At 38.7% G+C, this 22,750-nt stretch overlaps 1 protein-coding gene across 3 annotated transcripts; it reads right to left on the reverse strand.

Moving 5' to 3' along the window:
- Window positions 1-9,971: 9,971 nt before the first annotated feature.
- On the reverse strand, window positions 9,972-15,101 carry LOC136203801 (uncharacterized). 3 transcript variants are annotated; one of them, XM_065995037.1, is made up of 7 exons: window positions 14,733-15,101; window positions 14,199-14,377; window positions 13,959-14,120; window positions 11,296-11,431; window positions 11,148-11,219; window positions 10,590-10,697; window positions 9,972-10,199 (listed from the first exon to the last, which is right to left on the reverse strand). In XM_065995037.1, the coding sequence occupies exons 4-7, from the start codon at window positions 11,344-11,346 to the stop codon at window positions 10,188-10,190; spliced, it is 243 nt and encodes an 80-aa protein (XP_065851109.1). In that variant the 5' UTR covers window positions 11,347-11,431; window positions 13,959-14,120; window positions 14,199-14,377; window positions 14,733-15,101; the 3' UTR covers window positions 9,972-10,187. The 3 variants fall into 3 exon arrangements, 1 of the variants encoding a protein (XP_065851109.1); XR_010674985.1 differs by having other exon boundaries at window positions 11,148-11,431; window positions 14,199-14,284; XR_010674986.1 differs by lacking the exon at window positions 11,148-11,219.
- Between the last annotated feature and the right edge of the window lie 7,649 nt (window positions 15,102-22,750).

A 22,750-nucleotide genomic window follows, 5' to 3' on the forward strand; every position in this document is an offset into this window, starting at 1 on the left:
TGTAATGAGTGTCAACGAACTGGGAACATTTCGGCTCGGAATGCTATGCCCCTAAACAACATAGTTTTGTGCGAAATTTTTGACATATGGGGCATAGATTTTATGGGACCATTCCCAACTTCCCAAGGGAATAAATACATCTTAGTGGCTGTGGATTATGTGAGCAAGTGGGTCGAAGCAATAGCTAGTCCCACCAATGACGCTCGTGTGGTAGTCAAATTTCTGAAAAGACTGTTTGCCAGATTCGAGGTCCCGCGAGCGATCATCAGTGATCAAGGGACCCACTTCTGTAATGCAAAATTTGAAAAATTAATGGGAAAACTTGGAGTCTCACACAGGGTTGCCACTCCATACCATCCACAAACCAGTGGACAGGTGGAGATCTCCAATAGAGAAATAAAACGAATCTTAGAGAAAACTGTTGGCAACTCTCGGAAGGATTGGGCAAACAAGCTCGATGATGCTCTATGGGCATATCGTACCGCTTATAAAACACCGATTGGAATGTCTCCGTTTCGGTTGTTATACGGGAAATCTTGTCACTTGCCGGTGGAAATGGAACACCGCGCATTTTGGGCGTTAACATTTTTAAATTTTGAGACGCAGGCTGTTGGTGAACAGAGAAGTTTACAACTGAGCGAAATGGAGGAATTCAGACTGTTCTCTTACGAAAATGCGGTGAATTACAAAGCCAGGACCAAGCAGTGGCATGACAAAAAGCTCATGAACAAGGAGTTCCATGAGGGACAAAACGTCCTTCTGTACAATTCGCGATTGAGGCTATTTCCAGGAAAGCTCAAGTCAAGATGGTCAGGACCATTCATTGTAAACCGTGTATTTGCACATGGAGCTGTTGAAATTTTCAAATACGGGGGTGATCCTTTTAAGGTGAACGGGCAAAGATTAAAACCATATTTAGAGAATGATCACACAAGGAAGATCGATACTGTTCACTTCCAGGATCCCCCAAGTCAGTAAAAGTACATGAACAGGGTGTTCGCTACAAACACCAATTGTAGCACAAGTAACTTCGCATGTGATTGATTTTTTTTTTTTTTTACTTTTACTTTTATTTATTGTAATTTTGTGTCAAAAATTGGTTGAATTGTGTGTCTTGTTGATTATCTTCTGGTCAGACACAATTATAAAACCAAATACCCATTTAAATAGGTGTGGCAGTACAATTGTACCTGGCTAGTGGGGAATGATTTTATCAAGGAAAATAGGTCGGTAGGTGGAAACGTCCACTCCTATACACATAGGCACTCTTACCGCCTATTTTCTCCTCGATAAGATTGAACGGTTAGGGGGCAATAAATTCTCAATTCAAATCGAGACCGTTCATTGCCCCTCGTTCTAATTCGAAAATACGCGTCTTTCCGCCAATCTGTCCAGGTGGCAGGATCAGATTCGACCTCTTAATGATGGATTGGCGAAAAGATGTCTCTTCTCCCCTACTTAAAGAAGGTTTATCTCATATCAGTTCGTCATTCACCATATTTCTTTTCTTTAAGATTTCTTTTCGCACGGCCAGTTCATGATCTGTGCCCTATACCACTGGAAAACCCTACTTAAACTGGACAGCGAAATGAGAACCCGAGGCTCGGGCAAAAACGTGAAAATAGAGGGATCTTCCAAGAAAGAAAAAGCAAAAGCAAAAATGGCGGATCCAAGCACTGTGGCTTTTGTCCCTGATGAGAAGCTGGTCAAGAAGATCTCCCAGTTCAAAGACGCAACTGTACAAGCGTACTACGATGAGCTAACAAAACTTCAGTTCGGACCCATCCGAACAGTTTGCTGGGAAACCCTAAAGCGGGTAAGGCTCGAAGATCGGGTTCGCACTCTCATGAAGGCAGGACACTTTGAATGCTTCTTTGAGATGACGGAACCTGCTTATCGGGAACTAACCCTCGAGTTCTTGGCCACTTTTAAGCACAATGTGGAGATAACCGATCCTGATGAAGAGGGAAAGTTTAGCTTCAGACTCATGGGTCACTCCCAGAGGCCTTCGCTTAACCTGTTTAACCAGATGTTAGGTGCTGCAGATGATGACGACCTAGAATCCGAGAGCTATAAAGAGGCATTCACCACAACGCCTGATGTTTTCGACCCTGTGTCTTTCTGGGAATCACTTTCCGGCCAGAAATATTACGACGGTAGTTCGTCCAAGGCGTCCAATATCGATGATTATGCTGTTCGGTATCTGCATAAATTGATCTCCGGTACAATCTTCGCCCGGGAAAACCAAGCCACCATGCCACATGCAGATCTTACCGCGTTATGGAGTATGGAAGTTGGTCCAAGAATGAATTTGGGATTCTGGTTTGGAGAGTACATCAGCGCTTTTTGCAAGAAAAATTCGTCGATCATCTGCTGTGGGAGCATAGTCACCAGAATTGCGGAGTCGATTGGGGTCTTTAAACCAGAAGACCGAGCTCGTCTCACAATTGTGAGTCACTCAGACCCCATTGATCTCAAGAGCCTCCAAAAGATGTTATTCGGAAAAATTGTGAACGGGAAGTGGGTCTGGATGTCTGACTTTGTTACGTCTCGGCAGACAGAGAGCCGAAAAAGGAAAAGCGAGCCTAATGTATCAGTTTCGTCAGATTCCGAGCAAGTCGAAAAGCCGAAGGACTTGGAATTTTACAAGAAATGTGCAAAGCTGACCTGCGAAGATGTCATGGATCGATTCAACGCCCTGTTTGCCCAGAATATGGCAAACCGCGAGATGATATTCGCCATGGAGCAAAAGTATGCGTCGCAACAAGGCGAGATCGATATGCTCAAGAGCCTCTGCATTGAGGAACATGCTAAGGAAAGTCCCTCTGGTTTCTCTGTGAAAAGTCCGGTAAGACAAGTGCCCGAAACACCTGCCAGTGCTAATGTTAAGGCTAACACTGCTGCCTCCTCGAAAGAGGAGGGTATTCCTGCCCATGTGGATAGAGAGGTTAACTCCTCTCTTTCCCATCACGCCTGATCTGTCCCAATATTCGCTGTCCTAGCATCTGGTAACCTCTAACACCCTTACTCTATCATGTTTTGGTCCGCCTATTTTGTTGTCACCTTATCTACAATCTGCTGCCATGCTTAATAACATTGAGGACAATGTTTTGTTTTCTTTTAGGGGTGGGGATTGTGTGCATCACAATTTATACGGAAATAACATGATAAATGCTGTTAATCGGTTTGTTTAAATTAGTGATTTGATGTAGAACAAATACCCCTTGAGAATTGTTGTGAATATCCTTGGTAATTATTGTTTCTTTTCCATTGTTTTCTCTCCGCTTGTGTATGTTCCATCTAGGGAATTGTTTTCTCTCCGCATGTGGAAATAACATGATAAATGTTGTTAATCGGTTTGTTTAAATTAGTGATTTGATGTAGAACAAATACCCCTTGAGAATTGTTGTGAATATCCTTGGTAATTATTGTTTGTTTCCATTATTTTCTCTCCGCGTGTGTATGTTCCATCTAGGGAATTGTTTGGTGTTATGTAGGAATCGAAGAGCAGACCGTGCATGCTATTGGTGTTATGTTGTGTTACTTGCTTGTTTGCACTTCGTGTTCCTTAATTCAGGAAGTTCCAAATTTTTTTAAATTTTTAATTCCTCTGTCAAAATTAGTAATCATGGCCTTACTGCATTTTTCCTAAAAATAGTGAGAACTTGAGCCTTATAATGCATCTATAGTATGCATTGAATTTTTATGAGTGGGCCAGCACTCACTATCTTTAGGGAGAATTTTCCTTGGCGCCCTGTTGAAACGGTGATTGGTTCTAACTTTCATAGGAGGAAAAAAGCATTTAGTTATTCCCTCCGCTACACAAAAGGCACCTGTGCTATGCACCCCAATTATTAGGATAACCAAGTCGAGCCATGACCTGCTCTTTCTGAAAAACCACGAATGATAGCCCTCTCCCTTCACTTATAACTCTAAAATACCCTGAGTTCTGTCTTATGCTTCGAATAAGCCAATTGTTTAAAATAAAAATCATGTGCTTAAGTTATGCGAATATAAGCAATTGAGCAAACATTGCTTAAAGAAAAGATTGAAAGAACTGGGGAATATAATGTGGGGAGGAAGGAACCTTTATTAATATTCAAAAGAGTACTGGGTTATGAGTGAACAGGTTGTGTGGATAAAGTGTGTGTAAACAGCAATCATTATAGGCTGCGTATGTTAAATAAAATGCAAAAAGACAGAATTCATACACTGAAATAGCTTTTCCCTGTCAAACCAGAGCCTAAGCCTAACATTACAACCTTCATAAAGTCCTTTGGACTATGTCTGGAGGAACTTTGACCCATAGATTCGGGACCAATAGGCAAACTCGCACCCTAAGGGTGTGGTGTCTGAGCTGAGGAGTGAAATCGCATTTGTTTTTCCTATGGCAAGTAGATGCCATGCGAGAGTGAGTGAATTATTCCATTCCTTAGTGAGGCATGTCTGGCAGTTGGTAACTCTTTGTGAAAGAGGAAGTCTAAATTTTAAGATTTGAGGAATTTCTTGAGCATAAAGGACACAATTTTTAAAACAAGCTTTTACTCTTCGATGAAACCTTAGCATGCATCTGTTCATTTCCTAATTGTGCCAAGCGTTCTGTGTTTCTGTACTCCTCGTTCTCATTCATTAAACTAATTTCATTCCTAACTCTTTTTCTGATTCCTTCTTACAATTTGTTGCTTGAGGACAAGCAAAGGTTCGATTTGGGGGTATTTGTTAGGCATGAAATTGACTAAGTTTAACAAATAATTTATAAGGGAATTCGGGTATTTTTATATCATTTTGTAAGGAATAAGAGCTAATTAATGTCCTTGTGCAGATAAGCAAAGAAAAATGCTAAACTCGCTGGAAACAGCTTGTTTCGCTAATGCCAATGAGGAGTGGAGCTTTACTTGTATCCAGCGGTCAAACGCCGGATTATCCAATGACGGACAGCGACAGATCGTTGGTGGCAGTGATAGGAAAATGGCAGTGGCAGGTGAAAGTGTGTGGCGATGGGATTGCCAAAAGAAGCAAGATGATTTGAAGTCTCACCCCCTTGAGTGTTCAAGGGTTAATCTAAAGTTAATCTTTTTAGTTTATTTTAATTGTAGTAGGTAGTTGACTTAGTTTGTAGAAAAGGGTACGAAAGTTGTACCGATTTTGTGTGGTCTCTGACTTTTCCCTTTAAATAGGAAAAGCAGAGAAGGATTAGGGATCAGATTATTTTCTTAGTTTTGTCTTTTTAGAAGTAGAAAAGAAGGAAGAAGAGAGCTCCCATGGAGTCTCAAGCTGTATCAGGAATCCTCTTCTGCTCACTGCTCGATATGAGTGAGTAGATATTTTGAACGGGCACGGCATGGCCGGCCCGGTGATGTAAGCTTTACAACGTTTTTATGAATATTTAGTGTTTTGCCAATGTTGTGGTCAATGAGGATTTAACTTTCTTGCTTAAGCATGTATGTATGTGTTAGATGAATGTTAGGACACTGCTTTCATCTTCACCGATATCTCTATTGATCTCTCAACTTCGAAGCTGACAAGTTAGAAGGTTGTGTCAAGGGTTTTCTCATCTAGAAATGCAGTTTTGCTCTTAATGCTAGAAAGAACGCATCTTTAGGACGCTAAATGTGTTAGTAATTCTTAGGAGTTTGAGAACACACGACAGTTGACTCATACTCACTTCAAAACTGATACTTTGACTTCATTGGCATTGTCTTTTATTCATGGAATGTTGTAAGATGTAGCACACCGTGTTCGGTTATGTCAAGCCTGTTCTGTTCCCTAAAATCTTTACAAAGTACCTCATTTCATTGTTTTATCATTCTGCCTGAGTCATTAAACAACCAATCTTGAACTATCAATCATAAAGGAAGACACTGTTGTATCACACATTGTTTAGCAACGATTTCCGATATTGATTTGAATCACAATCCCTGTGGAGACGATACTCACTTATCACTTTATTACTTGTATCTAGTGCACTTGCTAGAGTCTCATTTGAGGACAACACTTATCCCTTAGTGAGTCTTCTTTACGGAAGGCGCATCAAGTTTTTGGCGCCGTTTCCGGGGATTTATTTCTTCTGCAATATCGAACCAAAGGTCGATTTGTTAGTTTAGGCATTCATTGTAAATATCCTTTGTTTATATCATCTATACTTATTTATATACTTGTTTATATTCATACTTGCATATACAAATACTTGTTTGTTCGTTTATACCTAAAAGTACATATGACCTTTCTATATTTGTTTACATCTACCGTGTTCTCTCATAACATGCGTAGTTGTTCATACCTATTCTTATTTATACTTGTCTATACAAACGTGTATCTATACTTGTTAAATTCATCTATACTTTTCTGTCTGTGCTTATTTATACATTTTTATACTTGTTCATTCTTATATTTATATTTGTTCATATTCTGAGTCATACTTATACATATTTGTTTATCTCTACTAGTTTGTACCATGTACATCAATCTATATCTGTCAATAATAAGAATACTTGTATAAAACTGTGCAACCTTGTATGATGTGTATAATTTTCTTTCATAAGAAAAATTTCCGCTTTCATTTATTTCTTCTCAGCATATGCCTACAAGATCAGCAAGAATACCGTGTGTCCCTCTTAACCCTGAACTTGAACGTACTCTTCGCAGGAGCAAACAGATTGGAAAACTGAAGCAAGACGAGATCATCGAGCCTATCAAGATGACTGACAATGAACGGAACAATGAACGGAACACTGAGAACACCGGGCCAGAAAATGACACTCATCTGATGAGTGAGATCCTGGCACCACACCGACACCAGCATTTGTCCGACATTGCCTCTCTAAATATTCCGGCCAATACATACGAAATCAAGTCCAGTATAATTCACTTGATCCAACAGACCGGATTGTTTGGAGGGGAAGCACATGAGAGCCCGAATGATCATCTGGATCGCTTCCTAATGTGCGCAGACACTGCGAGAACAAATGGGGTTCCCCAAGATGCTGCTAGGCTGAAGTTGTTCCCATTTTCTCTAACTGGGCAAGCTTTGGAATGGCTGAGAACACTGGAGCCTGGATCAATCACGACTTGGGCATGATTGGAGAAGGAATTCTTGTCCTACTACTTTCCTCCTTCGAAGACAGCAATGCTCAGGGGTGAGATCACATCCTTCCACCAACCCGAGCACGAAGCGCTCCACACATCTTGGACCCGATTCAGAAAAATGCTGCGCATGTGCCCTCATCATGACATACCCAAGCATCAATTGGTGAGCGTCTTCTATCACGGACTGACACCCACCAACAGGGCTATTGTAGACTCCGCAGCGGGTGGAGATTTGTTTAGGAAGACAGCAACAGAGGCGTATGACATGATTAACGAGCTGGCTAGGAAGAGCGTGCAGTGGCAAGAGGAGAAACTCACTGGCCCCACAAGGCAGCGGGTGTTTGCTGTGGAAGAACAAGAACAAAATCCAAGTGTTGCGGATATAAGTAGGAAGATGGACGTCTTGTTGGCTAAATTCAGCCAACCTCCCACCTGTGTGCACTGTGGCGGCGACCACCATGGAAAGGATTGTCAGGCAGGGAGCCCTTTCGCTGGAGATGGGGTGGAGATGGTCAATTATGTTGGGGGGCAACCGAGGTACAACCAGAACTATAACAACTACAACCCCAACAACCACAACTCCTACAACAACAACAACCACCATAGGAGGCCTCAGCACCCGAACCTATCTTACGGGAATTCAAATCAGAATGTGCTTCGACCTCCCAGCGGTTTTGTTCAGGAACATAGAGAGCAGGGGCTTGGCATGCCCCCATATCAACAGCAGAACCAAGGGCCAATGCAACCCCCTAAGGAATCTGACGAGGTGGTTACTCTCTTAAAAGAGATCTCGGTTAGGCTTGCCAACAATGAAGCTTTCTGCAAGGATCTGAGCAATCAGGTAGCCCAGATCAATAGGGACAGGCAGGAAAGGCCACAAGGTTCTCTCCCAAGCACAACGGAGAAGAATCCAAAGATCCTGAGAAAGGATTGAGTAAGGGGGAGAGATCGAGTTCTCCTCGGTTTAAATTCAAAGCTTGAACAATTATTTCTGCATTTTTTTCCTTTCCTTTTATTTTGGTTAAATTTGGTTGTTAGTTTTTAATTCGTATTTTTATTATATCGTCGAGCTTTGCACCCCATACTCTCTCTAAAAAAAAAAAAAAACGCCTCAGCTCGGGCGAGCAGGGCACTGACGCCCTGCTCGCCAAGCTGCTCGGCCGAGCCAGCTACTCGGCCGAGCCAGCTACTCGGCCGACACAGGCTGTTCGGGATTTTAATCCCGAAATAAAAAAAAAACAAAAATATAAAATAAAATAGAATAAGATAAGGATAGGGGATGACTCATCATCCCCTTCCTTACCTTCTTCTTTCTTTCTTTCCTTCTTTTTATTTTCTTCTTTCTTTCCTTCTCTCTTTTTCTTTTTCACAAAACCTAAACCCCAAATCCTCCATACTAACCCGAATTCAACAACTAAGGTATGTATTCTTACCTATTTTTGATTTCTAACATGTTTCTAGGTTTAAATTTTAGTTTAGGTTGCTAATTTTTGAGATTTGGGACAAAACCTAAGTTTTGGGTTTTTTTATCTTTTTTCTCAAATAACCTTTCACTTGCTTTTAATTCTTGATATTCTTGCAATATATAGTTACATTATGATCAATATGTGGTTTGGGTATGATTTTTGTTCTTAATTTGTGAATATTTGGAGAAATTGCTCAATTTGGGTAAAATCTCCATTTTAGCTCAAAGTTCAACTATTCAGTTTATAGTTGACAACTTGCCAATAGAATTCTATATCACATTCTTAACACATTTTAGTCACTGGGCATCTCTAATTTTGCACGAATTTAGAATTACGGGTAAATTACTTAGGGACTGAAAGCTTATGGTTTTGGTCCCTAAATTTCTAAACTATGGTTTTACCTATTTATTGGTTATTTGGAGGTTTATGTTTATGTTTGTGAAGAGATTTTAACTAGTCCGTTTGGTCTATCTCTCAGGCACTATGGGAAGGAAAGGCAAGGCCAAGATCACAGTTGACAATGAAGCTGACTCTGACATCGAATTCAGTGACGCTCTGCAAGCTAAGTATAACCCACCTTTTGGGTTAGTCGATGAGAGAGAGGGGCTGTTGTATCATTGGTTTTCTAGGCAAGAACTTGCCACTCTAATCATTGTTGACCAGAAATATCTAGCATCCATAGGTCTGGAAAAGGATTTCAATGAAATCCTAAAATTCCACGGTTGGCATAGACTGGCCACAAAAAGGACCCTAGTGTATTACAATTTCACTATAGAATTTCTGACCACCTTGAAAAAGAAGTTGCCTGTGGGGTGTGGTAAGCATTCTTTCAGACTGAACGGTGTACACTACAACAAATGAGCACTTGTGCCACAGTTAAAATCGTGGCACAAGTTTAAAATTTCTGTGGCTACACTACATAGCCACAGAAATTCTTTTGTGGCACAAGTGATCGTGGCTAACTAGTTGCCACGAAAATATAATGGTCGTGGCATAAATGAGTTCTTATGCCACGGGAACGTCCGTGGCTAATCACATCATTTTGCCACGGATAAACTCGTGGCAAGAATAAAATACATCTGGCAAGTAATAGCAACCCGTGGCAATCAACCCAACATAGCCACGAGCAAAACCGTGGCAAAAGTAAAATAATTATGGCTAGAAATCTTGTTTAGCCACGAGCATAACCGTGGCAAAATAGAACCTCTAGCTAGAAATTTTGTTTAGCCACAAGCATAACTGTGGCAAAAATAGATTCATTGTGGCTGTAAAGATTTCCTAGCCACGAGCATCATCGTGACAAACATAATCAGTGGTAATTTATTTTTAATTTATTATTATTATTATATGATCTTTTGAATGGATGAAGCTCATTAAAATCAATATAAAAGTGAATAAAGACTCAAATTTCAACCAATCTTCTCAAAAATAATATTTATTAATTAAACATGAATCTTTCTAGCTATCATCCATCCAATAAAAATCCCAACAGGAAAAGAAATCTATCAAAAGTATCCAATATAAATTTTTCCCCATCAGTACCATACAAATAATAATAGAAGAAATCATAAGAAAAAATGAGCAAGCTTCCAAAGATTGGAGTTACCCCACTCGTAGTTGAAGAAACCAAATGGTTTAATTCACCAACTGTTACAAAATCAATAATCAAAGTTAAGACAATATTTATATATATTAATATTACGAACGCAATTCAATAACTGCAGATGCCACCAAATCACTTACAGGCTTACTAGTTAAATTTAACCACAGATATTACACTAGATTAGAGTATATTTTAATTCCAAATAAATGAAAAGGTTAGCTACCTCAACAAAAATGACTCATATAAAATCCTACAAGTCAGCTACCTCAACTACAGAGTTTGTTTCCTCAACTAACAAAATCCTACGTGCACTCTGTAATTTTAAAGTAAAAAACAACATGAACACGAACATGAACGACAACAATAACATAGAAATGCAAGGATAAACATTGATCCAAAGGCTCAAAAGCAGTCCTAAAGAGTAAGATGGAAACCTTGTCAATTGAGAAATACAAGAAGCCTCCTATTGAATGAGTAACATAAAAACCAAAGCTTGTTTCCACTATGCAAAGCCATGCTGGACCATATGTGGAGTCAAATTCCTGCAACATTACATGCACAAAAAAATGTATAAATCAAACTATGTATTCCGACATCTGGAACTAGTTCTGTAAACAAAATTAGAAACATGTTCTGCTAATACCATTAAGAAACAATTGATTACAATACTGTCAAGGCATAAGCCCAATAACATATAAAACAACCAGAAATAGAAAAGTTCTATAATGATTTAGATCCACCGCATCTTATTTCTTAATATCAATTATCTTTTCATGTAAATGTATGTTCTTTTTTACCCTTTTCTTTGGCTTTTAGATTAAATGGTTACTTGACATTATACCAGATCCACAATAGACATTAGTTAAAGAAATAAAAGGTGAAACTAAAAAAAGGACCAAGCACATATGAATCCTTTAGGAACTTGTGTTCCATAGAAATTAAGAAGCAAAGTCATTGTAATAGGAATCTCAATAGTAATGCACAGAAACTACCTTAATCATACTCCAAAGGCAAATAACATCTTCCATATCCATAAAACCAAACATGCCAATGCAGCAAAGGTGCTTCAGAAGAAAACCTGTTTGAATATTCCACAAATCATCCAATAAAAAGAATAAAAGGAAGAGACGAAAGACGCACCAAATAGGGCCCGTCAAGTTTGTGAGCTCCGTCGCAACTCCAAGTGAGCATCCAAGGTCAAAAGGGACGGAGACTATGCTCTTCCATTAATAGGTTCACTATGGTTCTGATTGCAAAGGTTTTCACATATTAACACCTGATTGTAAAAGGTATTCTGTTAGAAGTCAAAACTATTGAGCAAAGGGAAAACAGAAGCAATAATCATTCAATCAATCACAGAACTTACTTGGCATTCAGTATGGATGACACAAATTGAGCAACCATTATGAGTCAAAGAACAATTTTCACTATATTATGAAAACAAATAGAGCATTGAAGTGCATAATGACACAAATAACACGACTTATTTGACATAATTATTATTTAACATGAGTATGACATACACCAATCCGAATTGTGAAGGAAAACAGAATGAAATGAAATGAAATTTTTGTGTTTATGGATGTATTAATTCAGAGTGTAAATAAGTTCCAACTTAAATTGCCCAAGAAAAAGATTGATCCACCTCAAACCAACAAATATTGAAGCAAAAGTTAAAAGAAACAACCTTTCAGAGTGTCTCTAAACAAAATGCTATACAAAATTAACAAAATTAAGAATAATGAGTTGCTTATTTTGAGGCAGAGTAGGCTGATTTATAATCAATCTGCTATTGGACATGAAACAGACACGAAATGGACACGGACATGAAACGCAAAAATGCTACTAAAGAGGAGTGTCCGTGCAACATAGAAAGCATCTGTACAAAACTTGGGAATCTGCACAGAAGAAAATGCTTCCTTTTTATTCTGCCCCCTAGAAAGCAGTCAACCCTCGGTATATATCCACTTGCAAACCAGAAATCATTTTGGTCTGTGCTGCTTCATATCTAATTTGGCTTGAGTTTTGAAGGATTCCACACCTTATGTGACTTTTTTCTTACTCTATATCTACTTTTTCTTGTGATCATTTGCTACAGTATTCTATGTCGACGGAACAGTAACCACAACTCTGATTCTTTTCATCTCACTTTACTAAACTTTATCTCTTGTTTATATGCTATCCATACCCATATGATAATATACTAGTCAAATCTTTCAATTTTTGAAGGCCTAATAAAATAATCCAGACAAAAAGATTTAAATTTGATGACTAAAGCCTGATTTTCCAATTAGTTGCAATTTTAGAAAATTGACAAATTGGAAAAGGAAAAAAAAAAGGAGGCCCTAAAGACTAGAATCCTCTTTTTCATGATTTTTCACAAATTTTTTTTCTTTTTGCTATTTGGCAAGTTCCTAGGGAAAAAGGTTCTTTCACTGTAAAATAGAAGGTTAGCTTAAACTGGCCAATTTGTTATAATTTTAGCCAAAGGGTAAAATTTGGCAAAATAATATTTTTTTATTCATATAGTACTTCTAATTTTTTTTATCTACGACTTTTAAATAACAAAAACTAAGGGGAACTTTTTTTTTCCAATTCTAATAACTTCTTATATTATTGAAAAGAAAATGATTACTTAAGTTTTCAATATATATTATTATTTTGTAATTTGTAAAAATGACAGAAGTAAGTGACTTTTTATGAAAATTTTCCCGATACATTGCTGTTCAAATTCAATTTGCATTAGTTTTGCTAAAAGCACAAATAATGCTAAAGTTGTCAAAGCAAGAAGTTTTTATTAAATTTAAAATGCATGGAAAAAATTTCAGCCTAGGGTTTGTTAATTTTATACTTTGGCTAAAATTCCAGCCACTCAGCCAACTAGAGCTAAAACTGCTAAAATTAGAGGCTAGAGTCAAAACAAAAAATTATGAAGAGGTATGGCTTTTTCTAGGCAATATGCCGAATCAGTGTATTCACCCTCCAATTCAATAAATCAAATATAAGCAGGCTGCAGACTATGAATAATGACCCTACCTTTAAAAACAATCCTATCCTAAGTGAACCATTCAAACCTCCTTAATTCATCTACAAACTGTAAGGATAGTCACAAACTTTACAATCACAAACCTAAGTTATCGCTTTTTACCTGATATGCAGCTTGCTTAACATAAAATATCGTATAACATACTGGAGGGAAGATAGAAATCACCACAAAGTTCTTACGCCAACCCTTTCACATTTTGCTTGGTCTCTTTTGTAAAAAAAAAAATCTAAACCTATGATAATTGTTGGGTGTTAGTGGCTTCAAAATTGTTGACATGATGTTTATACATAAACAAGTAATGTCTAACAATTGGAAAAATGTTGGGAGTCAACCATAGTTGTTAAAGGCGCGTCTCAGACGCACCTCAGTCAAGGCTCGGGGTCTTGAGCCTTGAACCCAGAAAACGAGGCTATATACAAAAGGCTCTTGCCTCGCTCGCACCTGGGAGCCTGGGTCCAACATTATGTAGGAGCCACTCAACATGCCCCACTTATCCACTTACTCCTCACCATGTGAGACACCTAGGTTTTTCACTTTATAAAATTTGCAGACTAAGAAAAAGTCACAACAAGACATCAGGAAGGAGGAGCACCCACGACAGGACAAAGACAAATTGGTTTAATAAGCAACCACACATAAAGTAACATCATATTATTACATCATACAATCAATTAAGATCTAATTAAGCAGCAAATACTTCAAACTAATCATAAGCCAATAATTAAGGTGTTGCTTAGGATATTTAACTTAAATATACCTTGGAAATGAGGACATTAATGTCAGCATGCTTGTTATCCCAGACAAACTCATTGATGGTATCTCCAGCATGCAACATGACCTCGTTCTTAATTATGTATTCTCTGTATTGGCACCGGTGTGAGGCCTTGTGCAACCATACTTCTCCATAGAGCAACTGATCCTGTAAATTTTTTATTACTAAATCAGTGATGTTCTTCATTATGATAGTCATATAACGGCTATGGTTTAGTGTTATTACCTGGTAACCATTCACATCACACTAAAAAGGGCGATCCACTGAATGTAGGCTACTACTGTGTAATGTTTATCAGCAAACTCCAACACCTATTGGGTTTTGCATCCTCAATAAGTTGTTTATCCTCATTCCATTTATGAATCAATTAGTACAAGTCTAATTTATCCTTATTCCATTTATAACTGTCGAATTGAAACACACTTTAAATTAATTGCAGTTTTTGAAAATTTGCCAACATTAATCACAATTCATGGAGTCTCATAATAACACTTAACTTCACCAGTATATAAAGCAACTAGCCTCGTAAGGCAAAATAAGCAAAACAAGTCTTTACAATTGATCATAGATTATTGTTTGATTTACCACATTATAGAAATTAATACTAAAACTACAATCAGCATTTCAACCATGAAACTATGCCTATTCTACGGAATGTATGGTTTTAAATTGACAATTAGATAGTTAAACAAATAGGAGGCTATAATGAAGAGCCGGATAAAGCATAATCCATCACGGAAACTAAAACATAAAAGATACCTGAGCTAAAGCAGCGGTGGTACAGGGAGCAGCACTGTAGAAGTAGCAGAGGAGGCAAGGTAGAGGAGAGAACAAATCGAGTTGGAGATTCGTTTTTCCATTCTGGTGGCCAGATCTAAAAAGGTAGAGGAGAAAAAATGAAGTAGGATAGAGAGAAATCCGGAGGATATAAACGATGAAATGGAGTGGCGGTATGGTGGTGAATGGCATAAGCCGTTGAAGGGGAGGAGGTGGATCAGACTGTTGGCGATGGTGCGAATTTCTGGATTAGGTGAAGCAATGGAGAACCCTAGGTCTGAATTTGGCGTAAAGAGAAAATTTGGGGAAAGTCTAAATCTGTAACCTTGAAATATTGAGGAAAAAATTGGGGGGAAGGGAAAGAGGCAGAAAAATTCGTGAAAAAGAGGTGAAATGAAGAAAGGCCTGATACATCACCAGCTCCCTAAACTTGTCCATAATAGTAAATTGGCTCCCTCAACTTTACAAGTGTCTCACCAGCTCCCTAAACTTGTTTATTCCGTAACAACTAAATACAAAAACCATAATACTAACTTGGAATAAGGTGCAAAAATACCCATAACGTCTAAAATGGTGCAATTTTACCCCTAACATTAGTAGGCAAGAGCAAATTTATAAATTTGGTGAATTTTTTGAATTTTTTTGGCAAATTCGTACAAAAGTCAGTATTTTTTTTCATATCCCAACATATATTTGTGATTTGTTACTGATAAAATAACGCATGTGTGAAGTGTATATGGAAAGATTCATGACCGAAAAGACAGTTTGATGAATTATTTCTCAAATTAATCCAATTTATCAATGTTAGAGGTAAATATGCTATTGGCTTCCAACATTAGGGGTAAAATTACACCATTTCAAACGTTAGGGTTAAAATTACTCCTGACCCAAAACGTTAGGGGTATTTTTCCACCTTAATCTGAGTTAATATTATGGTTTTTGTATTTAGTTGTTACATAATAAGCAAGTTTAGGGAGCTGGTGAGACACTTGCAAAGTTGAGGGAGCTAATCAATTTTTATGGACAAGTTTAGGGAGCTGGTAGTACGAAATAAGCAAGTTTAGGGAGCTGGTGAGACACTTGCAAAGTTCAGGGAGCTAATCTACTATTATGGACAAATTCAGGGAGCTAATGATGTATTAAGCCATGAAGAAATAGTGAGCGGAAAATTTAAGTGAAATTGAATGTATTATTAATATTATTGTTAAATAAAATAGTGAGAATAGTAAGTGAAAATTTTGCTACATAATAAATTATTGTTTGCCACCAAATAAATTACCTGTGGCATTAGTAAGTTTATGCCACGCTTAAACTTTTCCCGTGGCATAAACAAGTTCAGCCACACAAAAAAAAATACCGTGGCAAGATTCGTGGCACAAATATATGTTTGCCGCGGAATAAACTTAACCGTGGCATAAATACATCAAGTGATCAAAAGTTTATGGTGGAATCCATTTTTCCCGTGGCTAACTAAAAATATGCCACGAATTTTACATTCTCGTGGCATGATTCGTGGCACAAGTGCTCATTTGTTGTAGTGGTACCCTATCGTCTCAGTGACACTACGTTAGCAGCCTTGATGGGAGTCTATAACCATCCAGAGGCAGTCTCGGGTTTTGAGGAACCCATGACAAAAGATAAAGCTTGGGAACAATTAACAGGCTTATCAGAATTTGACTCCCGCACTGCTAGCCCAATCCACCTCTTAGACCCAGTGCTAAACCTTGTACACAAGTTTGTGGCTCACAACTTGTTAGGCAAAAATGAGAGCAATAAGATCTCAAAGACAGAATTGCTCATACTGTGGTGTGTGGCCAACCATAAACCCGTTAATAGTATCAAAGCCATCTTTGAAGGCTTTTCAAGCCAAACAAGTAAAAAACGCGGGTCCATTGGCCTTGGACATTTGGTTACCAACTTCCTTGATAACCAATTCAAAGATTTGGACATTCAGGAAGATGGTTTCCACCCCACCTTGCTTAACTCCACATTTCTGGGGAAATCTACTTTCCATTCAGTCTTGAACAGGAACTCATCTGGAGGAGCAAGCTCAAGTGGGAGGGCAAGAAAACAGGCAAGAAACCTACCACGACTAAAAGAGGGAGAGCACGACGAACTTGAGGAAGAAGAAGCTGCAGTAGCAGATGACCAAACGGAACACCAAGGGCCGGGGACGGAGGCCCAATTCCATGCCATTAACACCATGATGGCAGAAATGAGAGACCTTAACCTTCGGACCTTCAATACTGTTCAACAAATGGACCAACGGTTCACTACCTTCGAACAGAACATGGACCGGAGGCTCACGGGCCTTGAATATGTAGCGGCAGACTACTGTGAGCGCTACAACATGCAGTGGCCACCTCCCTCGGCCGATCAGTAAGTTGTCTTCTCCACCCTAACTTTTTGCACTTGTGCTTTATGGTTTGTGATGCAATGTTGGAACTTATTGCATATTTTTAGTGTGAGGAGGAGGGGTAGACAAACTTACAAAAATTGTATAATTTTTAAATTTTTGTTGCGTCGTGTCTAGTTTAGTTTTGCGTTTTTCGGGTTTTATTTATGTTTTGCATGTTTAGGACCTAAAACCGTGAACCTCCTTCGAATCTAAACTTCGTTATTTGTCCTTGAGGGCTGAGAACCGAATCTAAGATTGCATGACAACTAGTTTAGGTGTAGGACACAATCCTTGTATCTGTAAAAGCATGAGCTAAAGTTTGCATTTAGACCATACTTTTGAAGAAATGCTAAAATCATTACTTAGGTAGATAACTTAAGAATTGAAGGCATGTGATGTTAAACTTGAGTTTGGGGAGAACTAGTAAACATAAAATTGAAACCCAAAGAATTGTGAGTTGAATTTGAGCCTAAGAGCGAACATCAAAAAGCTCTTTTTCTTGACATTTTTGTGTGAATGCTTTGACTTGTAGAAAGATTACAGATTTTGCACCTAATACTGTGTTGAGCCTACATGCAATGATTTGAGATGATAAACGATGAATCAGCCTCATTAGAATTAACCCTTTTCTTTACCTTATTTTCTCTTTTTCAACCACTCTAGGAAGCCCCTTTGAGCCTGTATTTTTGTAGCTTGTAGAATTTTTCTTTCGTTCTAACCCTTATTTTTGCAAACTATCACTTAGTTTGTTACCTAACCCAAGTTTTTGCAAAGCTCAAATTGAGCCTTTGTTTTCTTCTAGCGCTTTTTCTTTGTTTATGGCATTATAGTAGCAAGCCAAAAGGCTAAGAAGTGAATGAGCATCACTATCCCCAAAAAAAAAAAAAAAAAAAAAGAAAAGAGAAAAAGAAAAAAACAGAAAAAGAAAAGAAAAGAAAAGAGACGAACAAAAAGGGGAGAACTTCATTCCCCAGTTCTTAAAATAAAAAACATCTCAAGAAAACGTTCTAAAAAGAGAATAGTGAATAAATAAAAAGCTCAGTCACTTCATACTCGCTAAAGCCATTTTAACTTTGTTTTTCTAGCGCTAGAACTATTGACCCTTGTTGTACCTTTAACCCTCTAACCACATTACAACCCCAATTCGAGGCTGTTTTTGATATCATCGGAGTCATATAGCATAGTAGAGAAACTCGGATGAACGTGCAAAATCAACGTAATCCTAAGCAAGAACATAAGCCGAGAGTAAACACTTTAGCCACCAAAATTGTGTGAAATGAGTGAACTACCTATGGTGAGGTGTTTTACTTAGCGATCCCCTCAAACTCGTTTAATTGAACATGTGTCCTTTTTCTTAAAACATATGACCTATGATAATTGAAATGCGGCTTTTGGATATCGTGTCTCTACTTTGTATTTTCGAATGCATGTAATTATAGATGTTCAAAATTGTGTCAAGCACCTAGTCAAACCGGGAGGTTTTCTAGCTTGCTTGTGATTGCGGGTTTAGTTTTTTTTAGTTTACTTGGGGACAAGTAAAGTTTTAAGTGCGAGGAGGTTTGATAGGGGTCAAAAACCCCTATCTTTGGGTACGGTTTTAGGACGTGTTTTAGCGTTATTTAGTTAATAAGTGAGCAATTCTCGCATTTAAATGCTTTTGTGTGAGTTAGTTAGAAATTGGAAATGTTTTATTTACTTTTCGTTGTTTAGGCTCGTTTTATGATCAATTTAGGCAAATACGGCCAAAATGGCATGCATATTATAATTCCGTTATCTTTTGAAGCTAATTGATCCGTCAAAAGTCGCACCAAACGAAGCGTTTGCTCAAAATAAGCGATTGGCGGGTCAATTTAGCCTTTGGACTAATGTTATATGGAGTTTCTGTGCATGCGCAGGGAAACGTTCGGGCGAAAAACACATTGTTGGCATTCGGCAACCGCGCGGGGGCGTATCGGGCAAGACTGCTCGACGAACTGGCCTATTTTAGGCCAGCTCGCCGAGCAGGCTGTGCCTGCTCGCCGAGCAAGCTCGGGCGAGCAGGCCCTCAGAGGCCTGCTCGGGCGAGCAGGGAGCCTGCTCGCGACGAGCAGTGCCTGCTCGTCGAGCAGCTCGCCCTGCTCGGCGAGCAGACCTACGGGAATTGGTGAAAAAGACCAATTCCGCCCCCACGACTCCACGATCGGCCCCACAACTTCCTACCTGCATAAGGACACGAAATAGGTCATCAAAAGGGCCCGAGCCATGCCTATAAATAGGATTTTTCCAATGTAATTAAGCATCTTTCATTAATTGTAAATTACTTTAGCTTTCCCCTTGAATTTCCTCTTCATCTCCTCCATCTTCTTCGACCTCCATTGAAGCTCCTTCAAAGCTGTTCTCGAGAAATATTCAAGGTCCGTCCTTAAGACCTAGGAAGCCGATTGCAGAGTAGACAGGTTCCTTGAAAGGGATTTTCGTATCTCCTTTTACCTTTCCTTGTTTGTACTCTTTGATACAGTCTATGAATCCTAGGCTAATTGTATCATGTGATATTATTCTTCATCTTTAATAATATTTTAGCTCTTATTTTGTTCTATGCTTAATTGTTTAATCTTTGTCTTACGCTTTATTCAATTGGTTTAACTCATTCAAAAGCCCCAAAATCTAGTAGGCACATATTGCGAGCTGAATCTGACCTAGTCAGAGCCTAGGAGATTGACGACCTCTTAGTTGATTAAGCCCAAATTGCTGAGCCTTAGACCTAGTTTCGGCCTTACAAGGGAGTCACGCACTAGGAACTTCAGGAGGGTAAGTAGGGTTAATCGCCTTGAATACAAGTGACTTAGATTAGGTTTTTAATCAATAGACCTAATAACCTAACTTCATTATTATTGTTCATACCATGTTCCTTCGGGTAATTGCATTAGTGAAAGATCACCTAGGAGTAGTATAACTTAATTAGGAGTAGTTTAACTTAATTAGGCGTAGAATAACTTAGCTAGGAGTAGTATAATTCAACCTAGGAGTAGATTAACTTAAACAAACAAACTCAAAACCCACAAAGCCTAGATAACACCTGAGACCAAGTAATTCGATACTTGTGGTAAATAAGTCCTGTGGATTCGATACCTGGACTTTCCAGATTTTATTACTTGATAACGACGGGGTACACTTATCCCTTAGTGAGTCTTCTTTACGGAAGGCGCATCAGTCAGCAAGGTAAACAAACTAAAAAATCTTTTCAAAGTAAAAATGCAGTCTCAACCAAGCGTCCATTAGAGTTACTATCTTTTTGGACCAGTCCAGCCGCTGAGCTTGGGCGGTAAGAGATTTTCCTTGGTCATTGTAGATGACTTTTCTCGGTACACTTGGATCATCCTGCTGAGTAGCAAGGATGAAGCGTTTGAGATGTTCTCAACATTGGTTAGAAAACTTGAAAATGATAAAGACCTAAAATTAGCTCACATCCGAAGTGATAATGGCGGAGAATTCAAAAACCAACAATTTGATGAATTCTCTGAAGTCAGCGGCATTGACCATAATTTTTCTGATCCTAGAACTCCTCAACAAAATGGGGTAGTTGAAAGGAAGAACAGAACCTTAGTTGAAATAGCTAGGACAATGCTGAGTGAGAATAGGCTTCCAAAGTATTTCTAGGGTGAAGCTGTCAACACAACTTGCTATATACTCAATAGGGCTCTAGTCAGACCTATACTTAAGAAAATCCTCTATGAACTTTGGAAAGGAAGAAAACCCAATATTGGATATTTTCGTGCCTTCGGTTGCAAATGTTTTATTCTAAATACTAAAGACAACCTTGCTAAGTTTGATTCAAAAGTTGATAAAGCTATCTTTCTAGGGTACTCAATAAATAGCAAAGCATATAGGGTGTTTAATAAACAAACTCAGGTCTTAGAAGAGTCCATACATGTTGAGTTCAATGAAACTGACCCTGCAGGGAAAACAAGTCAGCCTACAGAAGATGACACATGCTCAGCTTCCGCTGACCAAAATAGAGCCACTGAATCACTACCTCAAGGGCTGACCAAAGGTAAGAACAAACCTGAAATTATCTTTGCTGACCAATATAATCTTGCAGAAAATGTTGGAACACCTATCCCTGAAGACACTACACTACCAAAGGAGATCAAGGTTCCAAGAGGACACTCTGAAAGTAGCATTCTTGATGCCGCTGAGAACACCCTGATGACCAGAAATCAACTCAGGGGATATCTCAGCAATGTAACCTTCGTGTCAGTTCTTGAACCAAGAAACTTCTCAGAAGCTGAGAATGATGAATTCTGGATAAATGCGATGCAAGAGGAGCTCGATCAATTCAAGAGAAACGAAGTATGGGATTTAGTGCCTAAACCAAAGAATCAAAAGACCATAGGAACAAAATGGGTATTCCGAAATAAGCTAGATGAACAGGGAAACATAGTCAGGAACAAAGCCAGACTTGTAGCTCAAGGTTACAGTCAGCAGGAAGGTATTGACTATGGTGAGACCTTTGCACTGTAGCTAGATTAGAAGCTATAAGAATATTGTGTGCGCATGCTAGCTTCATGAATTTTAAATTGTTCCAAATGGATGTTAAAAGTGCATTTCTTAATGGAGTTATAAATGAAGAGGTTTACGTCAGTCAGCCTCCCGGGTTTAAGGATCCAGAATTCCCAAACCATGTTTATAAACTCAAAAAGGCTCTGTACGGCCTGAAGCAAGCACCACATGCTTGGTACGAAAGGCTGACCAGTTTTCTACTGACTAGGAACTATGTCAGAGGAAAAGCTGACACAACCTTATTCATTAAGAAAAAGGGTAAAGATACCATGTTGGCACAAATATATGTTGATGATATTATTTTTGGTGCTACTAATGAGTCTATGTGCAAGGAATTTAGCAAACATATGCAAACTGAGTTTGAGATGTCAATGATGGGACAACTTCTTCCTTGGACTTCAAATCAAACAAGGCAAGAATGGCATCTTCATTAGTCAAACTAAGTATGCTAAGGAGATATTGAAGAAATTTGATATGGAAAATTGTAAGCCAATATCTACCCCAATGGGTACTGACACTATGCTTTGTGCTGATGAAAAAGGTAAGTCAGTAGACAGCAAGTTATATCGAGGTATGATAGGCTCTCTACTCTATCTAACGGTAAGTAGGCCAGATATACAGTACTCAGTATGTTACTGCGCAAGATATCAAGCTGACCCTAAGGAATCTCGTTACATAGCTGTAAAAAGAATCCTTAGATATTTGCAAAGCTCGGTGCATGCAGGTTTATGGTATCCCAACACGAACGATTTCACACTCGTTGGATACACTGATGCTGACTATGGACGAGACAAGCTTGAGCGAAAAAGCACTTCAGGAGGATGTCATTTCCTTGGAAGCTGTCTGGTGTCTTAGTTCAGTAAGAAGCAGTCGTCAGTTGCCCTGTCAACAACTGAAGCCGAGTACATTGCTGCTGGAAGCTGTGTTGCACAAGTCCTATGGATCAAGCAACAGCTGGATGATTATGGAGTCCAAATGAGAACAATTGAAGTCAAATGTGACAACAAAAGTGCCATTGACTTATCTAAAAATCCAATCCAACACAGCAGGATGAAGCATGTCA

This window comes from Euphorbia lathyris, chromosome 8, assembly GCF_963576675.1.
Source record: "Euphorbia lathyris chromosome 8, ddEupLath1.1, whole genome shotgun sequence".
In the NCBI taxonomy this organism is placed as follows: Eukaryota; Viridiplantae; Streptophyta; class Magnoliopsida; order Malpighiales; family Euphorbiaceae; genus Euphorbia; species Euphorbia lathyris.

Coding starts and splice junctions, on each gene's coding strand:
- LOC136203801 (XM_065995037.1), bottom strand. CDS start 11,346: ATGCTCACTTGGAGTTGCGACGGAGCTCACAAACTTGACGGGCCCTAT. Junction 11,220..11,295: donor AACTTGACGGGCCCTATTTG/GTGCGTCTTTCG, acceptor TTTCTTCTGAAG/CACCTTTGCTGCATTGGCAT. Junction 10,698..11,147: donor GCCTTTGGAGTATGATTAAG/GTAGTTTCTGTG, acceptor GTAATGTTGCAG/GAATTTGACTCCACATATGG.